This window comes from Brienomyrus brachyistius, unplaced genomic scaffold (genome assembly GCF_023856365.1).
Source record: "Brienomyrus brachyistius isolate T26 unplaced genomic scaffold, BBRACH_0.4 scaffold42, whole genome shotgun sequence".
Lineage (NCBI taxonomy): Eukaryota > Metazoa > Chordata > Actinopteri > Osteoglossiformes > Mormyridae > Brienomyrus > Brienomyrus brachyistius.
In genome coordinates, this window is record NW_026042317.1 from 2504493 (window position 1) to 2520251 (window position 15759).

Here is a 15759-nt window from a genome sequence, read left to right on the forward strand (position 1 = left end):
CAGGAGAAAAGGACAGAGCAAATCTGCACAGCGGGTGAAATGGAAGAGGTGAGGAAAAGGAGATATTACAGGCCCTAAGTATGGACCTCAGCTGGAGATAGAAAAAATATGAAGAAGAGGGAAGATTAAATGTGACCTTAAGAGACTGGAACGATTTGAGACCCGAGATATCAAAAATGTCACCCAGGGTGGAGATACCTGATTGAGACCACGGCGAGGAAGAGATGGGGCGGCCTCCAATGTTCAGGACAGGATTGTGGAGCAACGGAACACTGGGGTGCCATTTTGGGAAGGGGCCCAACAATTTCTCAACCCAGGCGAAGGGCCTGACAGATAATCGGACTGACGGAGGCAGAGATGGATTTGAATCTAACAGGGAGGAAAGGAAGCGAGGCTAGATGATGGGGGAGAACATATTCTGCTTCGATAGGAAGCCAGGCAGGGGGATGCTGGGGAGGACTGATCCAGCTCCAAACTGGCCTTAGAGTAAAAGCAAGGTGGTAAATTTCGAAGTCCGGTAGAGAGACGCCCCCATCCAACCGGTCACGGATTAGGGTAGAGTGTCTGACGGAGGGTCTCTTGCCATCCCAAAGAAAAGTAGAAATAGTAGACTTAACCGAGGCCCAGTACCCAGGTGGAGGGGAGAGGGGAAGCATGAAACTCATAAAATTAATTCTAGGGAGCACGTTCATCTTAATAACAGCCAGCCTAGCCCGAAATGAGAGGGGAAGAGAAGACCACGAGGAGATCGAGGCTTTAATGCCCTCGAGAGTGCGGCGGAAGCCAGCAGCTGTGAGCTCTGGAACTGATGGATAAATGTCCAACCCCAGGTATCTGAAAGACCCTGCCTGAGGAATAGGAGGAGGAAGTGAAGAGGAGCGGCAGGCAGGATTCAACGGAAGGAGAGAGGATTTTGCCCAGTTAATCCTATAGCCAGACAGGGATTCATATGATTGAAACAGGTTAAGGACATGAGGGAGATCCACAGGAGCATTGCCGAGGTAAAGAAGCAGATCATCAGCATATAAAGAAACTATCTGAGGGACACCTTTCACTAGGATGGGGGAAATAACATCTGAGTGACGGAGAGCGGCAGCCAGAGGCTCCAACGACAGATTAAAGAGTAGGGGGGAGAGGGGACAGCCCTGCCTGGCCCCCTGAAGAAGCCGAAAAGGAGGAGAAATGTTGGCATTAGTCAAAAGGACAGAAGAGGGGGAGGAGTAAAGGGTCTGGACTAGGTTGGTAAAATAAGAGCCAAAACCCATCCTATGCAGGACCCTCCACAAAAAAGACCAATTCATCCTATCGAAAACCTTCTCTGCGTCTAAAGAGAGAAGGGCGGCAGGGAAGGGAAAGGAAGGAGCAGTGTGAAGTACATGGAGGAGGCGACGGATGTTGTCAGCCGCATGACGGGATTTAATGAAACCAGGTTGGTCTGGGTGAATCAATTTGGAAATCACCGCCTGCAGTCGACGGGCAAGCACCTTGGCAAGCAGTTTGATGTCTGAATTCATAAGGGTGATAGCTGGAGCAATCTGTAGGGTCCTTACCTTGTTTGAGCAACAAAGTCATCAAGGACTGATTAAGAGAAGGATGGAGATGGGAGGCAGAAATGGCAGAATCAGCATGTGGAAGAGCGGAATAGAGAGCTGCTTCCAGAAGGCAGAAAGGAGTTCCGGAGGGAGGCCATCGGGCCCTGGAGACTTCCCAGGGCTCATGGAGTCCAGAGCCTCTTTAAGTTCTGACATTGAAAGGGGAGCCTCGAGCATAGAGGCTTCTGGGCCTGAGAGACAAGGAAGTGGTACAGAGTCAAGAAACGAATCAGGGTCAGAGGATGGAAAGACAGTGGGAGGGGAGAATAGATCTGAGTAAAATTGAAAAAAGCTACTGTTAATTTCCTGTGGGTCAGTGGTGTGAGCTCCGTCCTTGGTTCTAACAGAAGAAATTGTGGAGAAAGAGTCACATTGCCGGAGCCCGAGAGCCAACAACTTACTGGGCCTAGCACCCGAGACATAATATCGTGACCTAGTGCGATGAACCATAAACTCGGCACGGTGTGACAGAAGGACATTTAGCTCCGCCCTGGTATTTAAAATGAGGGTCTCATGATCCGGATCAACCACTGCAGGACGAGCATTCTCTAAGTGAGCTAGCCGCCTTTCGAGATCACAGATCTTCCAGTGACGTTCGCGAGCCAGGCCACTGGCAAAAGCAACCGTGGCATCGTGGAGAAAGCCCTTTATTGTCATCCAGCAGTAGACTGGGTCATCAGTTGAGCCTGTATTAATTGAAATAAATTCTTCAAGTCTAGGAGTCAGATAGGCTATATATTTAGAGTTTTGAAGCAAATAAGTGTTGAGCTTCCATCGTGGGGCCCGAGGAGAGAGAGCAGGTACAGCTAAGTGGAGGAGAGCACACTTGTGGTCAGACAAAGAGGAAGAAATCAGAGAAGCATTAGAAACAGCAGAGGCAAGAGAGCGAGAAACAAAGATGTAGTCTATGCGAGACTGGGATTTGAAGCGAGGTGAGAAGAAGGAAAATTCTCTGGCGGAGGGGTTAATTAGGCGGAATGAGTCGACCAAATTCAAGTCCTCCACGAATTTACACAGGGAACGAGTGGAGGGAGGCACCCGGCTACCAACAAGAGAGGGAGATTTATCAAGGACAGGGTTGTGGACAGTGTTAGCATCAGTTCCAATAACAAGGTCAAATTCCTGAAATTTAAGAAGGTGGTCAGAAAGATCCAGAAAGAATGAGGCGCGTGGGGGAGTGGGAGCGTATGCGGCAACAAAGCAGACCTTCCTACCCCCCAGGTCAGAGAGGGCATAACAGTACCTGCCATCAGCATCCCCCCCAGAGTTAAGAATATGAATCTGAAGGGACCGCTTGACCAATATGGCCACTCCGCATCTACGTGAGGAAGCTGATGAAGTGGAGATAACCCTGTAGAACCTGGAGGCCGCCCGCAGTGCATCTCGCTGGAGAAGGTGGGTCTCAATTAAAAAGGCAAGGTCAACGTTCTGCCTCTTCAAAAAATCAGTCACACTGGACCGTTTGTTGGGGGTATTCAGAGCCCTAACATTCCAGGAAGCTATATTTATATTGGCCATGATCAAAACAAAACAGACAGTAAGGTGTAAACAAGGGAAAAAAACAAGTTAACAAAGTCTCAATATGCCAGACATGAACCAGAAGCTGAATGTGCCGGTCGATGAACCGTGACTTCAGGAAGTAAGTCTCAGGGAAAAACCCCTTCCCACCCCCCCAAACAGAGACAAAAATCCCCCAGACCCATGCTCCGGACAGGCAACGCAGCAGTAACATAGAAGACATTAAAAAAGTAATCGGGACTGCGGCCAGGTCCAGAACAACCACCCTCCCGCCCCCTCCGACCGAAGTCAGAAACTGCGCGCATGTGGCGCCCGAAGCTAAGCCGCAAAACAGACTAACTCCGCGCACACGTCCCCCAGCCCATTCTGAGTAACAGAGACACAGATAAAACAGACCCCGTGCCACTGCTGCTGCCCCGTGTACAGAACAGGAAAAACTGCAAATGGGAGTAGTCAGGCAATAGCACTAAAGCAGACATGCAATTAATGAACTAATAGAAGCAGGCGCAAAGTGCAAAGTAAACAAAAACAAAAGCATCCCATAACAGTAGATTACAATACACAGGACCCACAGCGATCGCAGAGAAATTAAAATAAATGTAAAAATAAAAATAAATGAATAATAATAATATATAAAAAAGAAAACGGCAAACCCGAAGGGGAGCGAAATAATTATACGGGAAGAGTCCCAAGAGACTGAAAATGATCCATGGCGGTGTTCGCATCCTCCGGAGTAGCGGACATGACCTGCTGGCTTGCAAAAGACAGCTTCAGATGTGCAGGGAAAATCAGGAAAGGAGAAAGACCCAACTCCTTCGCTCTCCGGATCGGCGCGTTCATCGCCTTCCTGGCTGCAGCCGTCTTGGCGCTAAAGTCTTGAAAGAAGAAAATTCTCCCACCTTCAAAACTGAGGTCCTGGACTTTGCGGGCTTCACGTACCACAGCCTGCCGGTCACGGAAGTCGATGAAGTGCATGAGGATGGGAGGCGGACGAGAAGAGGTTTCGGACCGGCCATGCAGCCTGTGGGCATGGTCAATGGCTGGCTGGAAATTAGGGAGATGGGGGAAAATAGCTGGCCAGAGGCTGTTAAGAAAAGACCGCATATCGCCCCCTTCGCGCCCTAGTTTAATCCCAACTACTTTAAGATTAAGGCGACGGCTGCGGTCCTCAATCTCTGTGATTTTAACATCCAGGGAAAGTAGGCCCTTATTAAAATCAGCCAGCTCTCTGGAGTGTCGATCGGTCACAGACTTCACAGAGGCGACTTCTTTTTGAATAGATTTAAAATCCGCCCTCAGCGAGTTCAGGTCAGCGCGGAGCTCCGAATGGTGTTGCTGGAGCGTGCCATTTAAGGAGTTCACCTGTTCGGAAGCGAAGTTCTTCATTTCCGCAAGAAAAGGTGCCCGGAGAGGGGAAAGGGCCTCTTCAGAAGCGCCGCCATCAGAGCGGGGCACTTTCTTCTCCGGACTGGGAAGAGCTGGGCGAGGTCTGCGCTGATTAGCAGCCATCAGGAAGAATAAAAGAATGAGCGCCAAATTCGTATGGAATTGGGAACGAGTAAATGGCAAGGGGACTGACTAAAGGGCAAATAGGTGGATGGGACGCGCGGACGAGCAGAGTTAGGCAGCCATTAGCGACGAGCGTCACGTGACCTCTCGGTTTATGACATTTCCATATCATTACATTCTGTTCTTATTTACAATTTGCACAATGTCCCAACTTTTTGGAATTGGTGTTGTAATATACCAGTGTTATTCTTTATCTGCAGTAACAGCAATTTTAATGGGGAACTTTTCCGTCTTTCTGTTACATTTGTGTAGATGAATTGAGGTCTTTATGTTTCTGCCTAATTCACAGAGACCAAATGGAAGAATACAGTTCAGATCTACATGATAAATCAGGTTTATCATCCATATTGAAGGTTTGTATTTATTGCTGATATATATTTTCTTAGCTGTTATGTGAATTAGCTTATATTTTATACAACAGTATAATAAGAAATTCATCATGTTAAAGGAAATATGTTTTAAACTATGATTCAGAAGTGAAACTCTGAAAAGGTTTGGTGTAAGTAGCAATAATTAACTCTGTTTATTTTAGTCGCTAGAGGAAAAAGCCATGAAGTTCCTAAAGGAGGAACTGAAGACGTTTGTGAGGCACCTAGATCAGAATTACCCAGAATGCTCTGAGCCTCAGCTGGAGGAGGACAATGACCTGGACTGTGATGGTCAGATGCAGAAGACCAGTGTTAGAGAGGTAGCTCTGAAGATCACACTGTACATCCTGAGGACCATGAAGCAAAATGATCTTGCTGACATGCTGGAGAAGAGTAAGAGCTTTATAACATTATGTGCATGTACAATATTGTTCAAAAGTCTTAGGCAGCCAGAGAAAAGGATGTTTAAATGGTCTTCATGTTGGTGTGTAACTACTATAATATGTATGTCAAAGTGTGTTTGCCATTTCAGAACCTCTCCCAAAATCACCCTAATATTTGCAGAAATCGTGCAGTATATACACATATTTTTTTACTTGACCACCGCAGAATCACAAAAGCCCATATCACAAAGCTTAAATTCCAGGTGACCTGAGACAAGGCCTATCCTAGTACGAGAGGCAGACGTTGGCCTAGGCCTCAAAGGGGGGTCGTGACCCCACACACACAGACACACGTAAACACACACAGATAACAAGGGGGGCCAGCACTCCAACTTTTATTGCTCAAAGTTTTAACGACCTATAGACAGCAGAGTGGACCTCAAGGACAGGGGTCCCTCGACTTGGCACACAACCCCATCCCCATACATCCTGCCTTACATACCACTCACCCAACACCCTAAAGAACGTTTCTTTTAAGTTTGGCTGTTGTATATCTGTATATTTATTTACCCATGACTACTAGTCTTAATATACAGACAGGTTATGTTTGTAATGTGTCCTAAGGAAAAGATTCTTTTTCTTTGACTGACTAACCTTCCCCCCTTTTATTTTCCACATTCCTCAGCAGCCCTTATCTGATCTTTGTATTCTACCACGTCTATCTAAGGGTAAGATTTACATAAATGATATGGATACCAATATATACAGTAAACTGGTGAAATTTGCAGATGACACCAAGGTGGGTGGTGTAGCAGATACTGAATTAGCGGCTCAGCAGCTACAGCGGGATCTTGATTTAATTAGTGACTGGGCCGATACCTGGCAGAAGAAATTTAACGTCGATAAATGTAAGGTACTCCATCTAGGGAGCAGAAATATAAAGTACAGGTATTTCATGGGTCTCACTGAAATAAAGGTAGCCGATCATGAGAAAGACCTTGGTGTGTATGTTGATGCTTCCATGTCCCATTCTCGCCAGTGTGGGGAAGCAATAAAAAAGGCCAATAGGATGTTGGGGTATATCTCCAGGTGTGTGGAGTTTAAGTCAAGGGAGGTAATGCTAAGATTATACAATTCCTTGGTGAGACCTCACCTAGAATATTGTGTGCAGGTTTGGTCACCATATCTTAAAAAGGACATTGTGGCCTTAGAAAAGGTGCAGCGTAGGGCCACAAAAATGATTCCTGGTCTTAGAGGAATGTCATACGACGAACGGTTACTTGAGCTAAATCTGTTCAGTCTCAAGCAAAGGAGACTGAGGGGGGTCATGATCCAGTTATATAAGATTCTAACAGGTTTGGATGCTGTTCAACCAAATAGTTACTTCAGCATTAGTTCAAATACACAAACTCGTGGCCATAGGTGGAAATTAGCGGGAGAACATTTCAAGCTGGATTTAAGGAAGCACTTCTTTACGCAGCGTGTAGTCAGAGTATGGAATAGCCTTCCTGATAATGTAGTGCAAGCTGAATCCTTGGGTTCCTTTAAATCAGAGCTAGATAAGATTTTAACGACTCTGAGCTATTAGTTTAGTTCTCCCCAAGCGAGCTTGATGGGCCGAATGGCCTCCTCTCATTTGTATAGTTCTTATGTTCTAAGATGTGCTGTTGGAATGACAATATGTCATGTAATGTCTGTATAAAGGGTAACCTCTGATTGAGGTGCAACCTAGACCAGGTACTGGTGTGAGTAATGTAACATAACATAATGACATAATATAAGTAATCATTAATTAATCATTACAGATGGTATTTGGTGTGAACTGCTAGGCTGGTATGGCATGTTTGGTATCAAACCGATGGAAAATCACTCCAGTTTCCAGATCTGGTCAGTGGTTACCATGAAAGTGGATATATCAAAAGTTACACCAGCCTAACGAAAATCATCAGTACAAGGGAAATCAGTCTGGTCATAAATCCCAAAAGGACTGATACAGACCTCCTTCCGAAGCCTGCCAAATGGATGGTCAGCCATTGGTCCAGGAGTTGAATTCCTGGTCACTCCTATTCATGAACTTTAGACTATAAAACCTGGCACCTCAGCACAAAGCCAGGGGAGTAACAGAAAAACATCAGCCCAAAGAGAGGCAGAGAACATCAGCCCAGGAGAAGAGAAGCCCACAAGAAGCCCTCCTGAAGCCTATCAGTGAAGACCCAGCTGGACAAAGAACTGAAACTCAGCCCAAGCTTCACTAGGAGAGAGAATCAGAGGGGCTCCACTCCAACAACTGCTGCAAACGCCGCGCCTCCCTGAGTGCCATCACCCATCAGCTCATCAGTCTCTGCAACCAACTGCCAAACCCCCCCCCCCCCCCACTCTGCAACCAAGTAAACCAACTTCCTTTCATTCTAATAACCTAAGCTGTTGTTAACCTGCTATATGACTTTAGGGTCGTGTTCCCACAAACTGTGCTTGCTTTGCAGAACAGTATTTCCCTTTTAAGGTTACTTATTTAAATCAGGTCATTGCATTTCCATGATTACGCTGTTTCTATTCCGTTATTTTGTGTTTGTTGTTTGTGTTATGTGTAATGTCTGTCTTATGTTAGTTGTAGTGTTAGTTAGGAATAAATGCATGTCTTTTACATAACTTCAGCCTCCGTTCATTGAGTGCTCACAATAGTCCCTGCCTATGTGCGATCTGGCTACTAAGCTCTGAAAACTCGCCTGAAATATCGCGAGACTCTCTCTCATCGGCCGTGAGGGGAGCTTCGCTACCGAAAGTTTACATTACCTGGTGATGCAGCTCGCTGGACGAACCTTCTAACCCAGGTTATTAAGCGATACTGGTTATTAGTGAATCCCATTTAAGTCTCACATTAACAGACTCACGGGGATTCACAATTGAGTTTGGAGGAGCCGACCATTCAGCATAAAAATTGGTTAATAATCAGCATTAAATAATAATTAATTAAAAGTTAATTAATTTCAAAACATATTGGTGGAGATATTAAAATTTACCTGAGCTAATAATTCCTACACTACTAACACACCTCATGTGGCTGATCAATATCTCATTGAGTTTTTAAACTAATTTAATTAATTCATGAAGTGAGCTGGTTGTGAAATTTAACAAATACATGGACTGGCTGTGGTGCCCCTGAGGAGAGGTTTGGGAAATGAAAAGGGGTTTGGTGTTTTTTTTGGTTCTGAGCAGATATACACTTATTACCCAGATAAATGGCTTTAAACATTTCCTTTGGCTGCCTAAGACTTATTCACGGTCCTGTATGTGGTGTTCCAGTAAAATACGCATGATAAAACTTTCAGTTTCACATTCACAGGGAAATATCTGGATATGTATGTGTGAAGAAGTGTGTTTTTGGAAAATATTCTTCCTCTCATACTGGTCAGGATCACGGTGAGAATTAGTGCATTTTCCTCTCATTTCTTTTCAGGACAGCTCATGCTACAAGAATTTAAATGTAAACTTAAGAAGCAATTTGAGTGTGTATTTGAAGGGAAAGCTAAGGAAGGACAGCCAACACTTCTCAGTGAGATTTACACAGAACTCTACATAACTGAAGGTGGGACTGGAGCAGTCAATGATGAACATGAAGTGAGACAGATTGAAACAGCATCCAAGAAAAGGCGAACAGAAGATACTACAGTCAAGTGCAATGATATATTTAAACCCTTATGTGGGTGTGAGACACCTATCAGAACTGTACTCACTAAAGGGGTGGCAGGTATCGGGAAAACAGTCTCTGTGCAGAAATTCATTCTCGACTGGGCAGAAGGAAAAGCAAACCAGGATGTTCACTTCATATTTGCTCTTCCTTTCCGGGACCTGAATTTGATTAAGGGTGAATACAGTCTGATTGAACTGCTTCACCATTTTGTCCCAGAACTGAAATCATTTCAATCCACTGAGCTGTTTAGGTACAAAGTCTTGTTCATCTTTGATGGTCTCGACGAGTGTCGCCTTCCTCTGGATTTTCAGAACAATGAGAGCTGGTTTGATGTAACAAAGAAAACATCACTGGATGTGCTGTTGACTAACCTCATTAAGGGGAATCTGCTCCCATCCGCTCTCCTCTGGATAACCTCCCGGCCAGCAGCAGCCAATCAGATACCTGCTAAGTGTGTCTACCAGGTGACAGAGATACGAGGGTTCAGTGATGCCCAGAAGGAGGAGTATTTCAGGAGGAGATTTAATGATCAGAGCCTGGCCAGCAGAATTATCACACATGTGAAATCATCAAGGAGCCTCTTCATCATGTGCCACATTCCTGTGTTCTGCTGGATTTCAGCCACTGTGTTTCAGAGATTTTTTAGTGAGACTGACAGGGGAGAAATTCCAAGGACTCTGACTGAAATGTACACACACTTCCTGATCTTTCAGACAAGTTTAAAAAATGACAAGTATATGAAAAACCATGAAACTAAGCTTAAGGAATACAGCAAGGAATTCCTTTTAAAACTTGGTAAACTGGCTTTTGACAACCTTGAGAAAGGCAATCTCATATTTTATAAGCAAGATCTGACAGGGAATGGCATTGATGTCACTGAAACTTCAGTTTACTCTGGAGTGTGCACAGAAGTCTTTAAAGAGGAGTATGGGTTGTACCAGGAGAAGGTGTACTGCTTTGTGCATCTGAGCATCCAGGAGTATCTCGCTGCTTTATATGTGTTTCTGTCAAACTCATCAGCTGACCTGCTGAAGACTGCAGTGAATCAGGCATTGAAGAGCAAGAATGGACACTTGGACCTCTACCTCCGCTTCCTCCTGGGCCTCTCAACAGACTCCAGTAAGACTCTGTTACAAAGGCTACTGGGGCCAACAAAAATCAGCTCAGATACCATTAAGGAAACAGCCCAATACATCAAGGAGAAAATACAGGAGAATTTATCTCCAGAAAGGACCATCAACCTGTTCCACTGTCTGACTGAGCTGGGTGACAATTCTCTAGTAGAGGAAGTACAAAGATACCTGAATTCAGGAAACATTTCAGCAGATGACCTCTCACCTGCACAGTACTCAGCTCTGGCCTTTGTGATGCTGATGTCGGATGAGGAGCTGGATGTGTTTGATCTGAAGAAATACATCAGATCAGATAAAGAGCACTGCAGGCTGCTGCCTGTGGTCAAGAACTCCAGGACGGCTCTGTAAGTGATGTGGGGATGGGAAATTATGTCTGGTCTGGCAGTAATACATGAATATTGTTTGAAATGTGTAATATATATTATATATTTCTCCTCATGGATTAATAAGTGGGTTTTATTTTGATAATCACAGCTATAGCTGTTTGTATAGCAGTAGCTAATCTTGACCACAGACTTTATAATGACTGAAGGTAGTGATGTCACTTTTTGTTTGTCACTACGCTTCCATTCCCATCCAGTCTGCCTTCTGATCACAGCACAGCATCCTAACCTGCTATAGAAACAGTGAGGGCTCTTTATCCACAGGGTGTATCAGTGGAATGTGAGTGTTATTGTCAGCAGGCGTGTTCATGTGATGGAGCCCAGAGCTGGGAGCTTCCGTATGACTGCTGTCTCTGGCTGCTCACTGGCGCCCTCTGCTGGCCTCAGCTGCACCTGGCTGAGGATGTGACGACACATCTAGTCCGGCAGACATAGATAAACATTGTTTAAAATGTAAAATGAATATGTATATATGTAATTTATTTCCCCTCTTTTATCAACAAGGTTCCTTTTTAATCTAATTTATATTAACTGAAGGTAGTGATGTAGTAAAAACAAAAAAGACAAGATTTCCACGACCATCCTTTGTGTAACAAATAACCAAAGATACAGCATCATACAGAATGGTCCAGTTTTCATTAATAGTGGGAAAACCACTCATATTCGTTTCAGTTCTGGATGCTGTAGGAAGCATTTCTGTAAATACTGGGTGTGGTGTGTGACTCTTTGGGTTTGGACTCTGTGTCCATGAGCGGAAGGTCGCTGGTTCAGATCTCTTGGCCGGCAGAGTGATGTCATCGCTGAGTCCTTGAGCTGCAGGGGTGCTGGATGCTGGCCGATCCTGCGCTGCGACCCCCAAACTTCCTCTCACCTGTATATGTGTCGGCGTATCTCTTGGAGAGCAGGATGGGAGGGGCGAAAAGACAATTTCCCCATGGGGGTGAATGAAGTATCATTATTCATAAATCATTCAAACAAACATTTTTTTCTAAAAGCCTATTTCACAGGACTGATAGCTCTCCGATTAGTGTATTGTTAATTAGGGCTGGGCGATAAGTAAAAAAAAAAAATGTGTATGTGTCATTAAGCTTAAAAATATCGCAATTAATAATCATTTTGAGTCCCCCCCCAAACATTGAATGCAATTTCAGTTCAGTTCAGTTTTATTTATATAGTTTGTTTTCACAACATTACGTCATCACAAAGCACTTTACAGCATCCCTGCCCAAAGCCCCCAGTGAGCAAGTTAAAGGGGACAGTGGCAAGGAAAAGCTCCCTAGAAAGAAGAAACCTTGGGAGGAACCATAGTCAAAGGGGGAGCCCATCCTCCAGGGGGCAGCAGAGGAAGCCCTAACCCTAACCAGACTGAAAGGGGGAGCCCATCCTCCAGGGGGCAGCAGGGGAAGCCCTAACCCTAACCAGACTGAAAGGGGGAGCCCATCCTCCAGGGGGCAGCAGAGGAAGCCCTAACCCTAACCAGACTGAAAGGGGGAGCCCATCCTCCAGGGGGCAGCAGAGGAAGTCAAATGATCAAGATGGCAAAGTCCTAATTCACATTATCCCAATCTTAACATTTCAGTCACAAAGCGGGGGGGCAGGGAGGTGATGACAGGCAAGTGCTGGAGCTGCTTCAGATGGGGGGGTGAACAGTAGTACGGCAGCAGGGTAAACAGGGAAGATGTCACAGGCAGAAGGGTGAGCAGGCCGGAAGGATGTCACAGGTAGTGGAGACGTCACAGGCAGCAGGGCAGGCAGGATTTCTTGAAAATTCGGGGTCTCCAGGCAGCACAGCCCAGGGGGATTAGGGGAAATAAAATGTGCAATTAGCCAAAGTAGGGGAGACTAGAGGCAGTGCAAACAGTTAGGTGAGTGCAGTATGTAAGCTCCGGCAGATATGGCTATGGCAGCATAAGTAGGAGGGAGAGGCAGGTGGGAACGCAGGCATGGGGAGTCCCTGAATGTCAGCACTCCAATTCCACAAGGGGGTGTGAAGCTAAAGTGAGAGACTGACAGTTCAGTTTATCCAAAGCCAATGGCACCGATCCCCACCCAGCTCTACACCTCACACTATAGGTCTGACTGGGAGTGAGCAGTTAGCAAGAGCTAGAACTAGAGTCCCTACAAGCTAAACTAAACAGGTGTGATTTTAGTCTAGACATGAATATTGAGAGTCAGCCTGAATCCCGCACATCCACTGGAAGACTATTCCACAGTTGAAGAGCTCTATAAGAGAAAGCTCTGCAGCCTGCCGTAGCTCTTTCTACCCTGGGTACTAACAGATATCCTGCTCTTTATGATGGAAGAAAGCGAGGAGGGTTGTATAAGGCCAGCAGGTTACTAAGGTATTCTGGTGCAAGGCCATTCAGTGATTTATAAGTCAGTAGCAGTATTTTGCAGTTAATCCGAGACTTAACTGGAAGCCAGTGAAGGGAGCATAGAACAGGGCTAATATAATCACATTTTTTAGTGTTTGTAAGAACTCTGGCTGCTGCATTTTGTACCAGCTGAAGTTTATGTGAGGATCCAGATGGGCACCCAGAAAGGAAGGCATTACAGTATCCAGCCTGGAAGTTATAAAGGTCTTAGTGTTTCCACTTCATGAAAGAAGAGCATCTTCCGAAGCTTGGCTAGGTTCCGTACATGATAGAACACAGCTTTAGTGATGCTTTTTATGTGAGCATCGAAACATAAATCTGAATCAACCAGAACACCAAGATCTCTGACCACTGTGTCAGGTTGGGTAAGAAGACCACCAAGGTTGAGGTTGTCAGACTTATTTTTATCTGGATATCGAGACTAGTAGTCATGAGTAAATCAATATATAGGGAATACAAAGGCTGAACTTAAAAGAAACTTTCTTTAGGGTGTTGGGTGAATCTGTGGTATGTAAGGCAGGATGTATGGGGAGTGGGTTGTGTGCCAAGTTGAGGGGCCCCTATCCTTGAGGTCCACTCTGCTGTCCGTAGGTCCCTAAATCTTTGAGCTATAAAGATGGAATGCTGCCCTCCATTATTATCTGTGTGTATCTGTGTGTGTGTGTGTGTGGGGGGGGTCACTGAGCCCCCTTTTGTGCCTAGGCCAGCGAGTACCTCTCATACCAGGCTAGGCCTTGTCTCAGGCAGCCTGGAATCTCAGCCCTGTCGTATGTGTGTGTGATACTACACCATATTTAACTTTAGTGATCTTGGAAGATTCATTGTTCACGTGGACAAACTGATAATGATCAGTTAAATAGGAGCCAAACCAAGAGAGGGCTGTCTCCTTAATGCCAACCACAGATTCTAGCCGCTCCAAGAGGATATTATGGTCCACAGTATCAAATGCTGCAGTTAAGTCTAGTAATACCAACACAGACATACAGCCACTGTCAGAAGCCATAAGCAAATCATTCTTTGACTGAAGCTGTTTCTGTGCTGTGGTTTGGTGTAAAGCAAGACTGATATAATTCATTAGCATTATTTTTCTGTAGGAAAGAAGACAGCTGGCGAGCAACAGCTTTTCCGGGAACTTTCGGAAGATTTGAGATTGATTTATAATTTCCTAAATCACTAGGTTCAAGATTTTCAAGGTTTCTTTAGAACAGGTCTAATAACAGGTAGTTTAAAAGGTTTTGGATCATATCCAAGCTTAAGAGACGAGTCTAACACATTTAACAGGGTGGTGCTAATCAGTGGTCGAATCTCCTTCAGGAATTTTGTAGGAATTGGGTCTAAGAGGCTAGTAGAGGATTTGCAGGAGGAAACTAAGCGCAAAAGTTCTGATTGTTTTATAAGAAGGAAAGATTCAAAAGTGTCATTATCAGTACGCATAGGACAAGCAGGAGGCTGGCAGCTGTATGTAGCTACAGACGTGCACTGGATGGTCTGTCTAATCTTTATTTTACCATTACAAATGTAATAAAGTCTTCACTCATAAAAGCTTGTGAGACTTGTGAGTTTAATGTTGAAGAATTCTTTGTTAACCTAGACAGAGATTCAAATAGGAATTTAGGATTATTTTTGTTCTCTTCAATGAGTCTGGAGAGGTACACAGACCTCGCAGTCTGTACTTAGAGAGGCTCCTTCCAGGCAGATCTGAAAACTTCTAGTTCAGTTGAGCCCCATTTGCACTCTAGCTTGCATGAAGCCTGTTTAAGTTACGCGTATGATCAGAGCACCAGGGGGCAGGTTTCTTATCTCTATGCTTTATCTTCTTAAGTGGAGCTACAAGATCTAGGTGCTGCGAGGCGATTTCTCCATGTGCACAGTTACCCGTTCAAGTTCATTTTCACACGGGGCTTCAGATGTAAGGCTGAAGGACTGTGGAAGTTGGCGGAGTGTTAACACGCACCAGTCACAGGGATCACATCTACAACGGGCCCAGAATGCCGCTGGGGGAGTGTTAACACGCACCAGTCACAGGGATCACATCTACAACGGGCCCAGAATGCCCCTGGCGGAGTGTTAACACGCACCAGTCACAGGGATCACATCTACAACGGGCCCAGAATGCCGCTGGCGGAGTGTTAACACGCACCAGTCACAGGGATCACATCACACCTGCTCTCACATCCCTGCACTGGCTTCCTCTGGCTTCTAGGATTGATTTTAAAGTTCATTTGCTAATTTGTAAATATTTACATGGTTTAGCTCTGTCCTGCCTCAGTAACATGACTGTTAGGTATGTCCCAGGCAGATCAGGCAGATCATCCGGCAGTAATTTACTGATTATTCCTAAAACCCGGCTGGGGAGGGAGGGGGCAGCTTTTAGTCACTATGGGCCCAAACTCTGGAACTCTCTCCCAGAAAACCTGAGAGCTACTGAATGTCTCAGTACTTTCAAAACTAGGCTGAAAATGCATCTTTTCACCACCGCATATAATAATCTATGATAATCAGTTTTATTATTTTGCACTTTTATTATTATCTGTGGGGTGGCATGGTGGTGCAGTGGTTAGCACTGTTGCCTCACACCTCTGGGACCCGGGTTCGAGTCTCTGCCTGGGTCACATGTGTGTGGAGTTTGCATGTTCTCCCCATGTCGCCGTGGGGTTTCCTCCGGGTACTCCGGTTTCCCCCCACAGTCCAAAAACATGCTGAGGCTAATTGGAATTGCTAAATTGCCCGTAGGTGTGCATGTGTGA

At 45.2% G+C, this 15759-nt stretch overlaps 1 protein-coding gene across 1 annotated transcript in view; it reads left to right on the forward strand.

Annotated features, from left to right (window-relative positions):
• The window catches only part of LOC125722761 (NACHT, LRR and PYD domains-containing protein 12-like), a 34395-nt gene that overhangs the window by 16260 nt on the left and 2376 nt on the right, over window positions 1-15759 (forward strand). Inside the window, exons 4-6 of the mRNA XM_048998960.1 lie at window positions 4969-5032; window positions 5212-5440; window positions 8888-10598. Of these exons, the coding sequence (XP_048854917.1) occupies window positions 4969-5032; window positions 5212-5440; window positions 8888-10598 (2004 nt within the window). The remainder of the gene's footprint in view (window positions 1-4968; window positions 5033-5211; window positions 5441-8887; window positions 10599-15759) is intronic.